General features: G+C 36.7%; 1 protein-coding gene across 3 annotated transcripts in view; it reads right to left on the bottom strand.

Moving 5' to 3' along the window:
• Positions 1 to 22,537, bottom strand: part of LOC127880128 (receptor expression-enhancing protein 5-like) — a 35,141-nt gene that overhangs the window by 11,279 nt on the left and 1,325 nt on the right. For all 3 annotated transcript variants that reach the window (XM_052427363.1, XM_052427365.1, XM_052427364.1), the window contains exon 2: positions 6,585 to 6,678. In XM_052427363.1, the coding sequence (XP_052283323.1) occupies positions 6,585 to 6,678 (94 nt within the window). The remainder of the gene's footprint in view (positions 1 to 6,584; positions 6,679 to 22,537) is intronic.

Genomic DNA, 22,537 nt, shown 5'->3' with positions numbered 1-22,537 from the left:
GGCGGCCATGTTTTTCAACCAACCGGCATCATTTTCGAACTCATCCAAGATATTATTGGGATGAATCTTCTGACCAAGTTTCATGAAGATCAGACAATAAATGTGGCCTCTAGAGTGTTAACAAGATTTTACTATAGCCATATATAGCCATATAAGGAAAAATGCCCCGCCCCTTGGCAGCCATGTTTTTCAAGCAAACGTAACCATTTTCGAACTCCTCCAAGATATCATTGAGACCAACCTTCTGACCAAATTTCAAGAAGATTGGACAATAAATGTGCCCTTTAGAGAGTTAACAAGGCAAATGTTGACGCCGAACAACGGACGACGGACAAAAGGCAATCACAAAAGCTCACAAGGAGCACGTTGTGCTCAGGTGAGCTAATAAAACAATACAAATGTCCATAAGTGCAGCCTTCTCACTAGGTAAGGGTTTTATAATACAGAATATACACATTCATTGACAGCACACATAAATCAATTAATTAATGCCACTCCCGAGGGTAATAAGGACTGTAATGTCAGATGTTGATTATAACAATGTTTCATCTACAGCTGAGGTATTGATGAAAACCTGCTTTAGTCAGTGGCAGATTGTCCTACAGAAACTGAGGCATAGAATCTGGATTTAGACCGTGAAAGCAGTTACCCTCAAGCATGGCTTCATTTGAAAGAGTTTTTAGTTTAATAAACTCATAGTATACTATTAATAGAAACAGGCTTTCGCAGGACTTACCTACACAACTGCTAGTAAATGAATAAAATTAACTAGATGTTAAACAGTTTCTTTTTTTAAGTTTATTAAATGCAATCTTATTACATATATGTTCATACTTTATGAAGTTTTTAGCATAATCATATATTTCCCAACTTTGATGAAACTACGCTAATTTTGCCAATTAGACTTGCACCAGTCCTGTACCAGTCCCAATATGGTGATGAAAAACGCTGGCTTTTAAGATAGAATTTTAGAGTTTGTTGGAAAAATTAGGGATATATCTTTGAACAAGAGAGAACACTTAAAAAATACATACTCTGCTAAATGTCTGGTAACATTGATCTTTACAGGTTATATTATTTTGTTATACAAATTTGTTATACAAATGATGGCATAAACATATTGAGGACAACAGGAAACACAGCAATGCTGTGAAACATTACAAGATCTTCAATCTTTAATATGTCACGTTGTTTTTCTTCTTTATAAAGTACCGGAAAGCGGCACTTTCCCAATTACAAAAAACAACAACAAATGTCCATTTTACTGTCAAAAACATTCCCAATTAAAGGTTTCCAAAAAAATAATTAACAAGGGCTGTTTATAAAACATGCATGCCCCCCAAATGGGCTGTCAGTTGTAGTGGCAGCCATTGTGTGAATACGTTAGAAACCATTTTACTGCTTCACTGTGATATTGACCTTTGACCTAGTGACCTGAAAATCAATAGGGGTCATCTGCCAGTCATGACCAATGTACCTATGAAGTTTCATGATCCTAGGCCTAAGCATTCGTGAGTTATCATCCATAAACCATTTTACTGTTTCGAGTCACTGTAACCTTGACCTTTGACCTAGTGACCTGAAAATCAATAGGAATCATCTGTCAGTCATGACCAATGTACCTATTTAGTTTTATGATCCTACATGTAGGCCTTAGCGTTCTTGAGTTATCATCCGGAAACCCTTTTACTGTTTCGAGTCACTGTGACCTTGACCTTTGACCTTGTGACCTGAAAATCAATAGGGGTCATCTGCCTATGAAGTTTCATGATCCTTGGCCTAAGTGTTCTTGAGTTATCATCCGGAAACAATTGTAATGTTTCAAGTCACTGTGACCTTGACCTTTGACCAAGTGACCTGAAAATCAATAGGGGTCATCTGCCAGTCATGAGCAATATACCTATGAAGTTTTATGATCCTAGGCCTAAGCATTCTTGAGTTATCATCCGGAAACCATTTTACTGTTTCGAGTCAGTGTGACCTTGACATTTGACCTAGTGACCTTAAAATCGATAGGGGTCATCTGCCAGTCATGATCATTTTACCTATGAAGTTTCATAAACCTAGGCTTAAGGGTTGTCGAGTTATCATCCTGAAATCATTTTACTGATTCGAGTCAATGTGACCTTGACCTTTGACCTAGTGACCTGAAAATTTATAGGGGTCATCTGCCAGTCATGATCAATGTTCCTATGAAGTTTCATGATCCTAGGCCTAAGCGTTCTTGAGTTATCATCCAGAAACTATTTGGTGGACGGACCGACCCGACCGACAGACATGTGCAAAACAATATAACCCCTCTTCTTAGAAATATATATGAAAGCTATCGGTAAAGTATTGAAGGTGCTATGAGAAACTGTAACAAAAGTGTGACAGAAAATTCTATAATTAGCCTCGGTGACCTTGACCTTGACCCCAGTGACCTCAAACCTCATCAAAAGGTAGAGGTCCATGCAAGGTACGTACATGCTAAATATTTAAGAGATCGGTAAAGTCTTGAAGGTGCTATGAGAAACTGTAAGAAAAGTGTGACGGAAAAATCTATTATTAGCCTCGGTGACCTTGACCCCAGTGACCTCAAAACTCATCAAAAGGTAGAGGTCCATGCAAGGTACGTACATGCCAAATTTGAAAGAGATCGGTAAAGTATTGAAGGTGCTATGAGAAACTGTAACGGAAGGAGGGAGGGAGGGAGGGAGGGAGGGAGGGAGGGAGGGAGGGAGGGAGGGAGGGAGGGAGGGAGGAGGGAGGGAGGGATCTTTCTTCCTTCCTTCCTTCCTTCCCCCCTCTTCCTTCCTTCCGTCCTTCCTTCCTCCTTCCTTCCTTCCCCTCCTTCCTCCTTCCTTCCTTCCTCCTTCCTTCCTTCCTTCCCCTTCCTTCCTCCCTTTCCTTCTTTCCCTTCTTTCCTTCTTCCTTCTTTCCTTCTCCTTCTTTCCTTCTTTCCTTCTTCCTTCTTTCCTTCCTCCTTCCTTCCTTCCTTCCTTCCTTCCTTCCTTCCTTCCTTCCTTCCTTCCTTCCCCTTCCTCCTTCCTAAGGAAGGAAGGAAGGAAGGAAGGAGGGAAGGAAGGAAGGAAGGAAGGAAACCTGGCAACTACATGCTCCACCGAAAATATTTCGGGGAGCTTAAAAAAATGGAAAAAAAAAAGAAATATAAAGTTAGTTTCCCTATGCAGCTCTATGGGTTGAACCTAAGTAAATATAATATTGACAACTTGACAACACTTTATATTTATCAATTGTATTTGGTAGAGAAAAAAATCAAATACACCAATTTCCCCAATATGTAGACTTCACAACGCAAATTTTCCCAATTTAAGTTTTTTTAGAACACATTTTTCCCAATTGGGCTGGTATTGGTGCTTTTCCCAATTGGGCAACATAAATCGCTGTATGTATATTTGATTTAAATTAAATGATTTTACATGTCAAAATGGGTCTGCAGATAAGCTACAGTATGTAGCTTCACACAAAATGTCAGCACAAAACCCTTGTTGGATCAAGGTATTTAGAAGAAACTGTTCTTAACTTTCAGCAACAGTGACCTCGACCCTTATCCAACTTGCACATATGATATGTAATCCCACGCTAGTTGTTCATGTATTAAAGCAACCTGTGCAGAAAACTTTAGTGCATTACCTGCATCCTAATGAAAGTTATTGGGCTGAAACTGTTTTTCTATTTTTAGTTACAGTATTTGCTGTAACTTTAACTGGACTGTTCCATAATGAAATCCTTTGCTTGATCTGCAGGCAAGCTAGCTTCAGTACACACACAATTTCCTTGTAATATTTTGTTGCAAACTTCAGTTATTGATTGGAAAAATTCTCTATTTTTAGTAAAAGTGATCCTTACAGTCTAACTTAAAACAAACTGGAAAAAAATGCAATCCAAAGCTAGCTCTCCATCTAAGTTATATACATAGAAAATGTTGATGCAATACTTCCATAAAAACATAATTTATTGAGCATAAACCATTCCTCTATCTTCCCAACATTGGCCTTTATTAAAGCTTTCTAGTATATCTAACTTTGTATCAAGATAAGTAAATGCAAACAAACATTATTCAGCAGAAACCACAAATAAGAGAGCAGAAATATATTTAAATTAAAGGTGATATGGTGGGTTATCAAGCTTTGCTGAGATTCTATGCCCATAAATGTTGCCACCAAGTTTAATGATAATGCAATTAAAACTATATACGTTAGAGTTGTTCCAGTAAAATGCAATGCAGTAATGATTATTTGCATATTTTAATTAATGATTAATTGCATACTTTGATAATTAATTGCAAACTTATATTTTGCAATCTTTTTGCCAAGAATCAAACTTAAACCATTTGCTGATACTGTCATAAAAAACAGGTATACCAAATATTGGTTTTTCATTATTGAATACAATTTGAACAAGGGCTGTTTGTAAAACATGCATGCCCCCCATATGGGCTGTCCGTTGCAGTGGCAGGCATCGTGTGAATACGTTTTTTGTCACTGTGACCTTGACCTTTGACCTGAAAATCAATAGGGGTCATCTGCCAGTCATGATCAATGCACCTATGAAGTGTCATGATCCTAGGCAAAAGCGTTCTTGAGTTATCATCCGGAAACAATTTTACTTTTTCTGGTCACCGTGACCTTGACCTTTGACCTAGTGACCTGAAAATCAATATGGGTCATCTGCGAGTCATGATCAATGTACCTATGAAATTTCATGATCCTAGGCGTAAGCGTTCTTGAGTTATCATCCGGAAACCATTTAACTATTTTGGGTCACCGTGACCTTGACCTTTGACCGAGTGACCTTAAAATCAATAGGGGTCATCTGCGAGTCATGATCAATCTACCCATGAAGCAGGGGGTTTTTTTTAGAAAAAGGGGAAGACGCTGGAGGCTGGGTAAAAGGGGAAAATCGAGCGCGAAAGAGACATATTTGGGAAAAATAAAAACTGTTCATTTCAATGTCTATAACTCACCTACAGACTTCAGGGTTTTTTTAGAAAAAGAGGCATGTCTCTGACCTTTTTGTTCTTAAACACATGAACAAGTATGATATTAAAGTCAAAGTCCTAAATAAAGTTGCAGGTGTAGATCTAATAATGGGAAATGTTTTCAACTGGGGCCGGGGAACGATGTCAATATTATGATTTCAATTTCATGATGAATGGGTTGACGATCTAGATCTGCTACAGTATTGGAAGGGAAAGGTGCGGCAGCTGCCGATTGTCTACTTTCACTTTCACAATAATCCGACAGTATTAATCGATGTTGATAACATGCACCTCCAAATCCTGCTGGGTTTAACGGTTTTTGATGATTCATTCTTAAAAAATGCAATTAATATTTTCCGAGTCCAAACGTTTTATTTTGTTCGTGTATGAACGCCAATTGTGAGACTTTTCTGTTTTAACGTTTTTATCCTGGCTTTCACATAACCCGGATGAAAAATTGACTGGTTTCCGGTAATTAATTGACGAAACACCCTTCTCGCGCAAGACCGGAATCCAGTAAAATAGTCACATGATTAAACATGATTAATACGATTAGTTGCCCGGTTTCCATAACGTAATTGAAGAGCTATATATAGAATCACTGGAATTCCCAGATTTGAGTGTTCGTTGGGAGAGAGAGAGAGAGAGAGAGAGCGAGATCGTTGTACATGGTACAAATTGGATAAATGTCGACTTCCCAAAGGAAAAAAAACATATTTTTGAGGGTAAAATATTATATTTTGGTAAAAAATTATATTTTTGGAGGGGAAATGGTATTTTTAGGGGAAAAATTCTGGTAGGGGAAGACGCCGAATATCGGCGTCACTTTCTTAGTAAAAAAAAAACCTGCATGAAGTTCCATGATCCTAGGCATATGTGTTCTTGAGTTATCATCCGGAAACCATTTTTCTATTTCGGGTCACCGTCACCTTGACCTTTGACCTACTGACCTCAAAATCAATGGGGGTCATCTGCGAGTCATGATCTATCTACCTATGAAGTTTCATGATCCTAGGCGTATGCGTTCTTGAGTTATCCAGAAACCATTTTACTATTTCGGGTCACCGTGACCTTAACCTTTGACCTAGTGACCTCAAAATCTATAGGGGTCATCTGCAAGTCGTGATCAATTTACCTATGAAGTTTCATGATCCTAGGCATATGCGTTCCTGAGTTATCATCCGGAAACCATTTTACTTTTTCGGGTCACCATGACCTTGACCTTTGACCTAGTGACTTCAAAATCAATAAGGGTCATCTGCGAGTCATGAGCTATCTACCTATGAAGTTTCATGATCCTAGGCCTAAGCGTTCTTGAGTTATCATCCGGAAACCACCTGGTGGACGGACCGACAGACCGACCGACATGTGCAAAGCAATATACCCCCTCTTCTTCGAAGGGGGGCATGATTATATGGTAATTATTGCAAGGTCAAATTAAAAATCATATTTTTTATAATTGAACTTTTATTAACAAATCATCAAATCTCCTGTGACAAGAACCGTAAATAACTGTCCTGGCCAATCGTTAACATTTTATTGCTCCATTAAAATCCATCGGACATTTTTGACGGATATCATTTGAAATTAATATACATACGATGCATATGCTGGGTACAGGAAACCAATGAAATTGCACAGGAATTGGGCTCCATAGCCGATCATCAAGTACAAGGCAATTATTGCAACGAGACCTGAAAGTAAAAAAAGAATATTTTAAGATCACATTTACAAAATTTAATATAAAATTTATGGTGTGCTTGCATGCACATGTAAGCTTATATCCTTGATTTAGCTAAGTCTACATTCAAATTTGAGGGTAACTTCTCCCTCAGCTGAAATTAGGGAGAAGTGATGCAACTAATAGGAGAAGTGGTTTATTAACTTCACTTATTTTATTTCCCTCATTACACCATGCCCTTCATAATACATGATTAATCAGAAACAATACATATTTGGCAGGTTAGGGAAAACATTAAGAAATATTAACAAAGACACTATTTTATAAGTGAACGTGTTATCATTGTATTTAACTGAACTTAAATACTATATTATCTGGCAACATCTGGCTCAAAGTAAACAATCAACAAGAGCACCGCATAACGGGTGCCACGCTAGGCTGCGGTTGCAGTTTTGAATAAATGAGAGCTTGTCAGATTTTATTTTTTTTAGAGGTCACAGTGACCTTGACCTAGTGACCCATAAATGGGTGTGGCATGTAGATCTCATCAAGGTGCAGCTACATATTAAGTCAGGCTTTTTCCGCTACATTTTGGGAAAACGCCACACTGGAATTTTGGGAATTTCGCGTCGTGAAAACCCCCATTTTGGGAAAAAAATTAATCGCAAAATTGGCTCAATTCGGAAAAATTATCGCATGTAAATTATTTAAAACAGTGTTTCTTATATTTCAAAGAAGCCGTTAACTGGTAAATAACGACTATTTTGATAACTTATTATTAAAATTTTACAAAATATTATGATTATGTGTGATTAATGCAGGTTTTTTAATCTGAATTAATTTGGGGAAAAGGCTTGGCCTTTTTGAGGTGAAAAAAATCGCGGGAAGCGCCGGATTTTGAGGAAAAAAAGAAAAGTCTTAAATAATCATTAACATATTTTACAGTTCTTAAAACAAATTCAAGGCAACAGATAATTTAATTATGCAATACTTTCTATTTTCTACACCAGATCAGGTCAACTTATATATTTAAAGGGTAAAAAAAAAAAAAAAAAAAAAAAAAAAAATTTTTTTTTTTTTTTTTTTATTGGGAATTTTTTTTTCAATTGGGAAAAAAACAACCAGATTTGCATTGGGAATGGGGCCGAATTTCGGACCCGTGGCATAGGGCGGAAAAAGCCTGTAAGTTTCAAAGTTGTAGGTTGAAGCACTTTGATTTTAGAGCCAATGTTCAAAACCTTAACAAAATGTTAAGGTTTTAGCACGACGCGGACGTCGGATGACACGACAAGCTGGCTATTTCTCCGAAAACAGCCGAGCTAAAAAGAGAAGTCACTTCTCCTTCATGATATAGAGGAAGTAGTTACTACATGTATGTCCAGGGAGAAGTTATCTCCCACTAATCCCTCATGGCTCCCTGGGCTCAACTTACAATGAATGTAAGACATATTTAATTAAGCAAACAATAAATCCATTGCCAAATGTGGGTCTACATGTCCACCCTTTAACAAAAATCCTTGGGAACAGGCTATGTTCTCAAAATAGCATCTAGATCATTGATGCATGCTTTGTTTTGTAAATGACCGGTCAAGTTTCCATCTTGATATTATTTTGTAATCTCTATAGGAAAGAACTGACCTACGTCATTCATACATGCAATAATATTTTGAGACTACATGTAGTAGTGGTCACGCTAAAACTGTTTTAACAACTATTGGCTTCAAAAGAGATTCATTGTACCCGTTTACAAAATCAAAATATATTGGGGTTGTGCGATTAAATGAAAGCATTTGAATCATTCATTTAGTTTAAATTAGTACATTGCAACCAAAAGTTTAAAAGTAAATGTCCTTGAGAATGGAATACATGAAAATGTATTTCAATTGGCTTCCAATTCATAACTGACCTTACATGTATATGAATTATTTTAAGAAATGTATGTATTTGGTTGTATTAGTAATGTTGACAAGAACTTATTGTCTGTGTTTTATTGTCTCCAAAAAACAATAATATGAATGAATAAACAAGAGGACTATGACCCCTAAGGTGCTCCCCTAAGATCGAATGAAATAAAATATTCTGAGAAGGTGGAGTCCAGTACTTCATTACACATAATACTTAATTTTCATATTTTGATTTTTAGTGTGAGCGTTAGCTCACACTAATTTAACAGAGCAAGTTTTGCTAATCAGTATGCGCTAAACTGCTTAACTGAGCTATGGAAAGACAACCACTGCCTATTGCAGTAAAATTATGCAGACGACAAATGCTATGAGCGTCTGCTAGGAACGATAACCACCACATCTGCCTGTTTATAGTTCACCACTGGTACACTGCAGTGTGTATATGACTAATAGTGTTTAACAGCTTGTAAGACAACATTGGCCAGTCTAGTGTTTATCATTGCAATCTGTACATATTGGCTGCTTTCAGGGAAAACGGGGCTTAATACATGTCAAATAAGATTGGCCTGTGCACACTGATTAGTCTGTGCAATGCTCACAAGCTAAAGGACGACACATGATTGTATGGTGTTTTTTGTTTAAAAAGAGTCTCTGGTACTGGGATGACAATTAATGCATATGCATTAAGCCCTGTTTTCCCAAAATGAAGCCTAAATTATATTTTTTATTAATAATAAAAAAAAAAACACATCTGGACCTGTGCTTTAAGAACACTCTTTATACATTTCCATGGGTTGTGTTCATTTAAAACTTGCAATATAACAAGCTGTAACATAATTTTTCGGCGTAAGCTGTATTAAGCCAGCTTTTCACCCTGACTTGACCTTTGTAAGTGTCCAATAATATTCAAATAAAATTTCCTGCGGCTAGGTACGAATGAATACACTTCATTTATTCCATTGGCTGATTTGAGTTTAACACCATAACATTGGAAACATATCCGCGTCTTTGTAACACTGTTTTACTGCATGAAACAATTTTATCTCTAATGAAAAGGCTCAATAGATAGAGCAGTTTTACAATCAATTTTCGACATAAATACAGTTTGTGCGTTCACCTTTTATTTTCAGAAAATTACCAGCGCAAAAGCTTTTATACTAAAGGCTATATTCTCATATTTAGTACTTACTTGCATTGCATTTCAACCCGCGAGGTTTCGGGTCAATTCGCGGCCAGTGTGTGAAAGTCAGAGTTTATATACAGTTCATCACCGGAGTTCGCAGAAGGGGTTGCGATCTTTTCATTGAAGGAAAAAATTGGAATCTATGCTATTTTTGTCTGATGGAGTAAATAGTTTGTTTAGTCGCTTTGTCGATATATCAATATTTTAGGCACAGCTGTTGCCTTGGTCGTGTACAGTTGGCGTAAACAAGCCGTCGTTTCAGCAGCAGAATTGTTACCTAACTTTATGCTTTGCATTCCAATCCGCAAGGTATCAAGGTCAGTTTGCGGTCAGTTGCAAAAATCTTTATATAAACGCCGTCTCGTAAACTTTGTGCACTTGAAGTCTGTTTTGATCAGAAAGATACTAAATAAAGATATTCGGCGATATTATTGTGGTATGTCAATCATCGATTTTTAATATGTTTTCAACATTTGCATGTTAAGGATTAATTTTGATAAAATCAATTAGAAATATTTATCCATTTAGACCAGTTTATTAAGCACAGTGCTCCAGCTAGGCCTAAATCGAAGGGCGCCACGCCCTGCCCTCCCGAACCTCCGCCCTGCCCCCCCGAACCTCCGCCCTGCCCCCCCCCCTAAAAAAAAAAAAAAAAAAAAAATTTTTTTTTTTTTTTTTTTTTTACATATGATAATTCATAAATCTCTTATTACATTGTAATTAGTTTAATCCTCATTGTAGACATTATATTTGAATGGTTTAATAATAATGGGAATAATACAATTATTTATAACATATAAAATAACGTGCAATAGGAAGCATTCCAGAAACACCCGCGCGCTCGAACGTGCCCTTTTGACAAAATACTGCGCGTCAAGTGCCCTTTTGACAAAATACTGCGCGTCGAAAGTGCCCTTTTGACAAAAAAGCCCCCTGCCCTTTTCAAATCCTAGCTGGAGCACTGAAGCATGAGCACAATAATTCACTACTATAATTATGCAATTAAATTAAGATTCGAGTATTGCCGGCTGACCTATATGCACTCGTTTATTTTCATGTTTCTTGTGTTTTTCTATTCTGTAAATATAGATATCTGAGTAATAATATCACATAAAGCAAAATAAGCCACGAAATCTGGCGCAACACCCCGTAATTGATTTGCTTGTGATGTAGCTAAGAACTGCGCAGAAAAAAGGCATCCGCTACTTTTTATCTCATAGAGATAACTTTTGATCGTTCATAAACATCGACCACAATCAACGCCGTATATCTTTTTTAAAGATATTTCTTGTTTAAACTGCGTTGCGTCTTCACTTATACAACAGTGAACACCTACAGTGCCTTCATGGCTTTGATTGAATTAGGCTGACATGTCATTGATAAAGTTCAGACCAAGTTTCATAACAATTTTACATGAATTATGACTTCTAGTATAAGTAATGAAACTTTACACATAATTATTCAGTTTTTGACCTTATGTGCCCAGTTTTAAACTCAGCTGAGATATATGGGACAAATGATCTGACCATGTTTAATGAAGATTGGACAATAAATGTGGTCAATAGAGCATTACAATGTTTGACTATGGCTACATGAAAAACAAGAGCACCGCCTTGCGGGTGCAGACCGCTCATCTATTTTCTTTTTAAAGGTGAAGGGACTCTCATTTTCAATCACAAAGGAGGGAGGAGTGGAGTGAAGAGGGGTGTATAGTGTGTGGTTGTGGACATTTATTACATTATCTTCCAAAAAAGCGAAAAAAAAAAAAAAAATCGGGGAGGGGGTGGGGGGGTGGGGTGGGGGTATAGTGTGAGGGTGTGGTGGTCATTTGTGAGATGATCTTAAAAAAAAAAAAAAAAAAAAAAAAATTAGGGGGGGGGAGGGGGGGGGGAGGGCACGGGGGATGGTTTGGGTGAAGTCTATTGTGGTATGTCAGGTAAGAGTAGTTTCATCAAAGTATCAATCAAATCTAATCATAAATAAAGAAGTTATGGCAATTTTAGCAAAATTTAATAATTTGACCTTGAGAGTCAAGGTCATTCAAAGGTCAAAGTAAAATTCAAGTTGCCAGGTACAGTAACCTCATGATAGCATGGAAGTATTTGAAGTTTGAAAGCAATAGCCTTGATACTTCGAGTGGATCGAAACACAAAATTTAACCATATATTAAAAGTTACTAAGTCAAAAAAGGGCCATAATTCCGTAACAATGACAACCAGAGTTATGCAACTTGTCCTTTTACTGTACCCTTATGATAGTTTGTGAGTGTTCCAAGTATGAAAGCAATATCTATGATACTTTAGGGGTAAAGTGGACCAAAACATAAATCTTAACCAAATTTTCAATTTTCTAAGTATAAAGGGCCCATAATTCCGTCCAAATGCCAGTCATAGTTACATAACTTTGCCTGCACCGTCCCCTTATGATAGTTCATAAATCTTGCAAGTATGAAAGCAATAGCTTTGATACTGTAGGAATAAAGTGGACCTAAACACAAAACTTAATCAAATTTTCAATTTTCTAAGTATAAAAAGGGCACATAATTCTGTCAAAATGCCAGTCAGAGTTACATTACTTTGCCTGCACAGTCCCCTTATGATAGTAAGTGTTGCAAGTATGAAAGCAATAGCTTTGATGCTTAAGGAATAAAATGGACCTAAACACAAAACTTAACCAAAATTGTCAATTTTCTAAGTATAAAAAGGGCACATAATTCTGTCAAAATGCATGCCAGAGTTATCTAACTTTGCCTGCCCAGTCCCCTCATGATAATTAGTAAGTGTACCAAGTTTGAATGCAATAGCATTGATACTTACTGAGAAAAGTGGAACTAAACGAAAAACTTAACCAAAATTTTCAATTTTTTAAGTATAAAAAGGGCACATAATTCTGTCAAAATGCACGCCAGAGTTATCTAACTTTGCCTGCCCAGTCCCCTCATGATAGTAAGTAAGTGTACCAAGTTTGAATGCAATAGCATTGATACTTTCTAGAAAAGTGGACCTAAACGCAAAACTTAACCGGACGCCGACGCCAACGCCGACGCCAAGGTGATGACAATAGCTCATAATTTTTTTTCAAAAAATAGATGAGCTAAAAATGCTTGGCTACCCTGGTCACCATGTTTTTCAACGGACCAAATCCAATTTTGAACTCAGTCAAGATATCATTAGAACAAATGATAGGACTTTAAATGTGACTTCTAGCGTTAACAAGGTTTCACCATAGCTATATATGGAAAACAAACCACGCTACTTGTTTTTTGACGAACCAGAAATTTGAAATCATTGGGCATTATACCCTGTGTACTGGCATCTTGGTGTAGACATAGTGTAATACAACCAGTTCATCCATACACTGTGAAAGACTCCCTAAAGGAACAAGACATTTATTAATCAAGGCTACAATAAAACACTGACTATGGGTAATGCCAAAGTTGTAGCTGATGCAGAGCTCTTGCTTGGCCTAAATGTAAGGGCTGTTCGCCCTACTAATAAGGCCCCGCCCAGCTTGAGGTCTGCCATGCCCTTCCAAAGACCAAAGCCTATAACTCCCGCCACGCCTTTAAAATCTGTCCTTGTCACAATTTACAAGTCACCTAAGAAATTGAAATGTACTTTATAGGTTAGAACCGTTGACTGGTCGTTAGTCACCAAACTGATGCAACTGATCCAGTTCCAGGCAGGTTAAATGCAGACATTTTTTTTTCTACTGCTTTCTTCATTCATGCTCATTAAACATCATGCACCCAAAGATCAGTATAATTGTATTCTAAAATTTTGGCTTAAAGTTACTTAGGAGACTGATGATGGCAAGCATGTGAATACATCAAGGAAATTTTGCATTTCATGCACAACATTGTCAAAACATTTTATTTACACTTAAAAACTAATTGTTTTAATAAGTCATCATTGAATTCATTACGGCTCGTCCAATATGACTTCAAACTGCCTGCTTGTCCAAATATATCTCCGTATTGTACAATGATACTTCTAATAATCTATAAATATATAATGCAATCTTACAGCAATACTTGTGATATGAAAAAATATTTATATGAATAACAAATATTATTTATAATATGTAACTTGGGATTATTGTGCAAGATTCAACCATGCTCTCGAAAGTGCCCTTTTAACAAAATATCCCCTCTGCCCTTTTCAAATCCTAAGATGTAACTGAAGCACTTACATGAATTTGTGTTTGTTTGTTATTATTTGTGCTGAACTGTCTGCTTGTTTTTCATTGTTAATTTGGGGCCTTATTTAATATTTCACTATTTTCAATTCAAAATTTACAACGTAAGCATATGTTTATTTTCTGTTTGTGTGCTGTGAGTAATTGCAATGCATTTGTTTTCAAATTACTTTATTTAGTACGCTATTTTTGCATTAAGACACGGATGGTATATTACACACTGTATTTATGACATTTGGTTAAAAGCACAATGAAGTCTGATTTTTTCAGAAGACACAATATATCAATTGATTTGTGACCATAGTAATATAAATAACAGCATGAAAGTGTTACAAAACCAATATCCAATAAGTTGTCATGAACAACATGTTAGCAAGAATTGATATTTTAGGGTTATAAAGGGATTAGTGGGTTAAGGTTCTGCCAAACTGAGCTTAAATGACAACTTTCATAATAATCTTAACAAATTTTAGCTTTGTATTTTACAAATGTTAAGACAAATTGTCTCATGTCCAGAAGGAGGGACTAACATCCAAAGTGCTCATCTCTCTCGTCAAAAAGGGACCATACGGCATGTGTATAATATTTACCTAAATATCTATCAATATTGGTGCAGTTTTCATGCTTTGACTATTAAGGGAACAATAATAAACATGTACTATGATTATATAGAGTCCAAAAACCACATACTTCTAGATGATCTGCTCCCCATGGGAATCAATTCTTGGCACTGGAGTGGAGGATGCTTCAGTAAGAATTGAAAAGGGTTTGCTAACTTAAACTGCTGTGTTAGTTGGATCAACTCCATTTCTTTCCCATTTTTATGATATTGTATCACCAAGATTGCAAGGATATGCATGGACACAAACTTTTATCTAATCAAATGATAAGGATGCTAAAAGATTTCAGGGGGTTTTCAGCACTGTCTGCGCCTCCGGAAAACGGAGGCATTCCCAATGCAAATGGACCTGATCCCAAAACAAAATAATAACAGCTGATCCAGCTGATGTGGATCATACCAACAAGCACTGCTGTGGTTGAGCGAGGATTCAGCACCATGAACCTGCTGTGCTCCACATTTCACAGCACATTCACACAAACCAAACTGACTCATCTGATGCTTACCTGCATTAAATGTCAAAATAACAAATAAAAACAAATTATTTGTTAAACCTCTGACTTATTTAAGCATGATAAATTCACTATGTTTTCCCAAAATGAGCCGTTTCATCGAAGCAAACATTCCCAAAATGGACAATTTTGTCGATACAAAATTCCCAATTAGGTCAGACTCCTTTTCCCAAAATAGGCAGATAAACCCCTGGATTTTACTGACCAAACCTGTTTGCTGAATCTAACCCCTTTTCCTACCTCTACGACACTTTCAAACAAGAGTGCAACACTGTCACAAGATACGCCCGTTTGAAGGTTTTGGACAACTTGATAACTTAACCATTTAAGTGGCAAAATGATATATTTTTGATAGGGATGGCATCGAATACCGGTATCGGTATTCGAATGTTCGCAAATTCATTCAATCGAATATTTGAATATTCGCATAAAACGGCTGGATTGATTTTACCTTGTTATGTATTAATTTCCATTGGTTTGTAAATTATATCCGTTTGCTAAATACGAGGCTGTTTATTAAAGTTGCTATCGAATAATTGTATCGCTGTCGATTAATACTATGACCGATACTGTGATCGGGCAGAAATAGAATGAAAAACATCGTGTCATAGAATTTTATTTTTTAAATGTGCCACAGATTTGAAGCAGACCGCGCATATGTAAAACTAAGTTTACACACATTACACGTTGCGGTCTTCTTATCCACAGACCATGTAAAATATTCCATACTGCAGAAAGGGCTGATGGCATTTTCAGATTTGAATTATGATTCCTTGATGAATGTTTAATTTATATTATCTGTTACTTTTGAGTAATTCACATATTTAAATGTCTGTTCAAACTGTGATCACAAAAACTAATTATTATTCGCAAGTAAATTGAAGCCCTTAATTGGTATCTAATTGACAAACAACAGTTCGGGCCCTTTATATAGTTAGTATATTGCATTGCGCGATTTGTGTGATCACAAAACTTAATTATTATTCGCCAGTCAATTGAAACTGTTAATTGGCACCCCATTGGCAAACAACAGTCGGGGCCTTTCTTAGAGCGTGTATATTGCATTGCGCAATCAACACTGATATGAGCCACGTTATCAGTTTGACACGAAGAACGTCACGTCAAACATGTTACTCCCAAGAGATTTTGGTTGCTTTTTAGTAAGCGGTTCGCAGTTCATTAAATATTGGTGAAATTACGTTTGGAAAAAAATGCGAATATGCGAATATCATTTTTATTATTCGAATGCTGACCATTCAATCGAATATTCGATTATTCGAATAATTTTGCCATCCCTAATTTTTGAAAATAAAGCAGCACATATTTGAACTTGACCTAGATATCATCTAGACAAAACTTCTGACCAAGTTTGAAGATCGGATGAAAACTACTTCAATTAAAGAGTGGACACCATGCTAAATCCTTGAAATGCACTAAGTGACCCTGCAGGGCCCTCACACTACTTTGGGGGAAGGGGTCCGCAGCCCTTAGGAGGGGGAATTTTTGCAGCGTTTCCCTTTTTGGGGGATTTTTTTACTTACTTTCGCATTATTTCATTTGTACATGTTTTCACTATATTCAATGCATTTTTCATAATTTAGTATGTTTGAAAAGATTAAATTGAAATAGAATTGAGATATAATAATCATGAAACACATCTTTCTATTAAAAAAAAAAAAAAAAAAAAAATTTTTTTTTTTAGGGGGAATTTTTACCCCCAAAAGGGGAAAAAAGTATACTTTTCAGGTGGGGGACTGCCGCCGAAATTCGGAGGCAGATTTGACAGATTGAGGGCCCTGCCCTGTGACCTAGTTTTTGAACCGGCATGACCCATATTCGAACTTGACCTACATATTGTCTAGATACAACTTCTGACCAAGTTTGGTGAAGATCGGATGAAAACTATTTGAATAAGAGAGCAGACACCGCCGCCGCACACCCGCTTGCCCGCCAAGGGTGAAACTATAATACGTCCCATTTTGAAAAACGGGCGTATAAAAACAATTATTGTATACCAAGTACTGTCTCTTCTTGGCATACGATGTACAATTAGGTAGCTATTGTTGTTTAATCATTGATGATGTGAGGAGAGTTTCATTGGAATATTTTTACTCAACCTTGACGGCGTAATCAGATTAAATAACATAACTTTTGGTTTCAGTAATGCACCTTTTGTTCAATATTATAACTCAAGGCTAACCGATGTACATGCAGATTTGAATCTTTTATTCTTGTCTATTAATAAAAAGTATCATGTTTTCTCCAAAAAACAAGAGCTGTGTGTTCTTGAAACACAATGCCCCCTACTGCGCCGCATTGAAGCCATATATTTGACCTTTGACCTTGAAGGATAACCTTGACCTTTCACCACTTAAAATGTGCAGCTCCATGAGATACAAATGCATGCCAAATATCAAGTTGCTATCTTCAATTTTACAAAAGTTATGAACAAGGTGAAAGTTTTGGGACACACAAATTAAATGACAGACAGACAATGACAGACAGGCCAAAAACAATATACCCCCGATCATTCGATCCGGGGGCATAAAAAGACACCAGCAGGCTTAAACTTCTAAAATTATGTTTTCTTTCAAACAAGAAAGTGTGCATGTTTTGTTTCTTACAATAAGTAACAAGTCATGTGACACATCAGATTACAAATGGATATGCTTTTGCCAACAGTTGCAACATGTGAAACAAAACAGGTATTTAAAGATGCATTGTAATTAGACAGTGATTTGTTGAAGTTTTATGCTATATAGGTGTTGAAACATACATGCCAGTTGTCCCTCTCTTCACGGGACAGTCCTGCTTTTTGGGGTGTTTGTCACGGTGTCTTGATGTGACACAATTTGTCCCGACATTTGTAAAAACAAGATACGTTCAATAAGTTCACAATAAAATTCGCTATTCACGCTCTTTTTGGCTTAAATTAACATCACTTATCCCTATATTGCCCCCTACTAACAAACCATTTCTACTAGTCGAGTGATCCAGTGTTGTTTTTGGCGCCTTATTAGGGATCTATCGGCAAATTAATGATTTTATCAGGCATGCACACCATGGTGTTTGTATGATAGGGGTCGCTAATTGCTAGCGATATATGCATCGTAGTGAATTAAAAGCAGACTTCTGTTGTATTGCCAAAATCAAGTCCCTAAGATACTATTAAGCAGTATTCAGTTTATTATACCACCTGTGCCTAAAAAACCTGTCAAAACATCAATTTTGTATAATAAAACAAGAGCTGTCACCATAGGATGACTTATGCCCCTTATAAACGCTTGATAGAAGTTATGACATTTTTTCGAAACCTAAACGCAGATTACGAAACCTAAAAGCGAACCCTAAGTTCAATTTCAAGGTCACAGGGGTCAAAATTTGTGTGCTTATGGAAAGGCCTTGTCCATATACACATGCATACAAAATATGAAGGTCATATCTCAAGGGACATAGAAGTTATGAGCATTTATCAAAACCAAAAGGCAGATTTCGAAACCTAAATGTGGACCCTAACTTCAAGGTCAAGGTCACAGGGGTAAAAAATTGTGTGCGTATGGAAAGGCCTTGTCCATATACATATGCATACCAAATATGAAGGTTATATCTCAAGGGACATAGAAGTTATGAGCATTTTTCGAAACCTAAATGCAGATTTCGAAACCTTAACGCGGACCCTAACTTCAAGGTCACAGAGGTAAAACATTTTTATGCGTATGGAAAGGCGTTGTCCATATACACATGCATACCAAATATGAAGGTTATATCTCAAAGGACATAGAAGTTATAAGCATTTTTCGAAACCTAAATGCAGATTTCGAAACCTAAACGCGGACCCTAAGTTCAAGGTCAAGGTCACAGGGGTCAAAATTTGTGAGGGTATGGAAAGGCCTTGTCCATATACACATGCATACCAAATATGAAGGCTATATCTCAAGGGACATACAAGTTATGAGCATTTATCAAAACCTAAAAGCAGATTTTGAAACCTACTAAACGCGGACCCTAACTTCAAGGTCAAGGTCACAGGGGTTATAAATTTTAAGTGTATGAAAAGCCTTGTCCATATACATATGCATACCAAATATGAAGGTTATATCTCAAGGGACATAGAAGTTATGGGCATTTTTCGAAACCTAAACGCAGATTTCGAAAACCTAAACGCGGACCCTAACTTCAAGGTCAAGGTCACAGGTGTAAAAAAATGTGTACGTATGGTAGTGCTGCAACAATACGCCAAAAAGCGTATTGCGATGTATTGTCAGTTCAAAAACCCGTATTGCAATATATTGCAATATATTGCTTACTTGTACCAGTATTATAACTCGCCAATTACCCGATAATCCCGTATATTCCAGTTTTAAAGCAAATTCTGGTAAATGTTTACTATAACAAGAGCACCGCCTTGCGGGTGCAGACCGCTCATCTATTTTCTTTTTAAAGGTGAAGGGACTCTCATTTTCAATCACAAAGGAGGGAGGAGTGGAGTGAAGAGGGGTGTATAGTGTGGGGTTGTGGACATTTATTACATTATCTTCCAAAAAAGCGAAAAAAAAAAAAAAAAAAAAAAAAATCCGGGGGGGGGGGGGGGGTTGGGGGGGGGCGATGGGGGGGGGGTTTGGGTGCGATGGTTGGACGGTATTTCAAACATAACCATTTTTAAAAAAAAAATGGGGGGGGGTATAGTGTGAGGGTGTGGTGGTAATTTGTGAGATGATCTTAAAAAAAAAAAAAAAAAAAAAAAAAAAAAAAAAAAATTTAGGGGGGGGGGGTGGGGGTGGGGGGGGGGGGGTATAGTGTGAGGGTGTGGTGGTCATTTGTGAGATGATCTTAAAAAAAAAAAAAAAAAAAAAAAAAAAATAGGGGGGGGGGGAGGGGGGGGGAGGGGGGAGGGGGGGAGGGGACGGCACGGGGGATGGTTTGGGTGGAGTCTATTGTGGTATGTCAGGTAAGAGTAGTTTCATCAAAGTATCAATCAAATCTAATCATAAATAAAGAAGTTATGGCAATTTTAGCAAAATTTAATAATTTGACCTTGAGAGTCAAGGTCATTCAAAGGTCAAAGTAAAATTAAAGTTGCCAGGTACAGTAACCTCATGATAGCATGTAAGTATTTGAAGTTTGAAAGCAATAGCCTTGATACTTAAGAAGTAAAGTGGATCGAAACACAAAATTTAACCATATATTAAAAGTTACTAAGTCAAAAAAGGGCCATAATTCCGTAACAATGACAACCAGAGTTATGCAACTTGTCCTTTTACTGTACCCTTATGATAGTTTGTGAGTGTTCCAAGTATGAAAGCAATATCTATGATACTTTAGGGGTAAAGTGGACCAAAACATAAATCTTAACCAAATTTTCAATTTTCTAAGTATAAAGGGCCCATAATTCCGTTCAAATGCCAGTCAGAGTTACATAACTTTGCCTGCACGGTCCCCTTATGATAGTTCATAAATCTTGCAAGTATGAAAGCAATAGCTTTGATACTGTAGGAATAAAGTGGACCTAAACACAAAACTTAATCAAATTTTCAATTTTCTAAGTATAAAAAGGGCACATAATTCTGTCAAAATGCCAGTCAGAGTTACATTACTTTGCCTGCACAGTCCCCTTATGATAGTTAGTAAGTGTTGCAAGTATGAAAGCAATAGCTTTAATGCTTAAGGAATAAAATGGACCTAAACACAAAACTTAACCAAAATTGTCAATTTTCTAAGTATAAAAAGGGCACATAATTCTGTCAAAATGCATGCCAGAGTTATCTAAATTTGCCTGCCCAGTCCCCTCATGATAGTAAGTAAGTGTACCAAGTTTGAATGCAATAGCATTGATACTTACTGAGAAAAGTGGAACTAAACGCAAAACTTAACCAAAATTTTCAATTTTTTAAGTATAAAAAGGGCACATAATTCTGTCAAAATGCACGCCAGAGTTATCTAACTTTGCCTGCCCAGTCCCCTCATGATAGTAAGTAAGTGTACCAAGTTTGAATGCAATAGCATTGATACTTTCTGAGAAAAGTGGACCTAAACGCAAAACTTAACCGGACGCCGACGCCAACGCCAACGCCAACGCCAACGCCAACGCCAACGCCGACGCCGAGGTGATGACAATAGCTCATAATTTTTTTTCAAAAAATAGATGAGCTAAAAATGCTCAAGAATAACATAAAACACTAACATTCGCCAATTTTCTTAAATATCAAATACATTTTGGCATTTGTTACTATTTAAAGATGTGATGAAATAACTTCCAATCGGGCGTTTATTTTCCCACTGAACACGCGTAAATCGCCTGACGTGATGTTCCCGTTTTATACAACACAAATACACCCACACTTTCTACGCGACGTTCTACATGTCTGTATAATTTTCGTGCGCTTTTTATTGAGAAAAAGAATAAAGCACTTTTTATTGTTGCTTTGGCATTATATTTCGGAAGAGTGTTTCTGGAATTCGGATTACAAATTTTATAATGCTCATTTCAGAATCGAACGAAACATTTAGTTGTGCGTAATTAATTCAACAATAATTCGTTTAAAAGCATAGAATAAATGCTCCCATGTAACAACGCTACTCTGTATAATAGACTTTTTAGAATGCCATTTTTACGTAACAATTTATTTTTACAAAATACCGCTTTGTTTTGTTTACCTTGATATCATTATTTTGGATGGCTTTTCTGAACGAAATGTAGATGCATGTTTGTAAAATTTTCGAACCGGTATGACGAAAATCGTATCGCAATACAATATGCGTATTGCGTATTGCGATATATACCGATATACCGGTAAATTGTTGCAGCACTAGCGTATGGAAAGGCCTTGTCCATATACACAAGCATACCAAATATGAAGGTTATATCTCAAGGGACATAGAAGTCATGAGCATTATTCGAAACGTAAACGCAGAATTCGAAACCTAAACGCGGACCCTAAGTTCAAGGTCAAGGTCACAGGGGTAAAATTTAGTGTGCATATGGAAAGGCCTTGTTCATATACACATGCATACCAAATATGAAGGTTATATCTCAAGGGACATAGAAGTTATGAGCATTTTTCGTAACCTTAACGCAAAGTGTGACGGAAAGACAGACAGATGGACAGTCTGATCACTACATGCCCCCTTTTCTTCGAAAGGGGGCATAAAAATTAAGAGCTGACAGATACACATCGATGTTTCACATAAATATACTTTCATTTTTGACTGATTATTAGAAAATTATTTGTATATATTGCATCAATCCAAATTTAGAGTTAATTGATGATTGGTTTAATAAAAACAGCAGGCTTTTTCCGCTCCATTTTGGGAAAACGCCACACTGGAATTTTGGGAATTTCGCGTCGTGAAAACCCCGAAAAAAAAATAAATCGCAAAATTGGCTCAATTGGGAAAAATTATCGCATGTAAATAGTGTTTCTTATATTTCAAAGAAGCCGTTAACTGGTAAAAAACGA

The sequence above is a fragment of the Dreissena polymorpha genome, chromosome 4, assembly GCF_020536995.1.
Source record: "Dreissena polymorpha isolate Duluth1 chromosome 4, UMN_Dpol_1.0, whole genome shotgun sequence".
NCBI lineage: Eukaryota > Metazoa > Mollusca > Bivalvia > Myida > Dreissenidae > Dreissena > Dreissena polymorpha.
The sequence above is the reverse complement of the archived record's forward strand: the minus strand, read 5'-3'. Positions and strand labels throughout refer to the sequence as shown.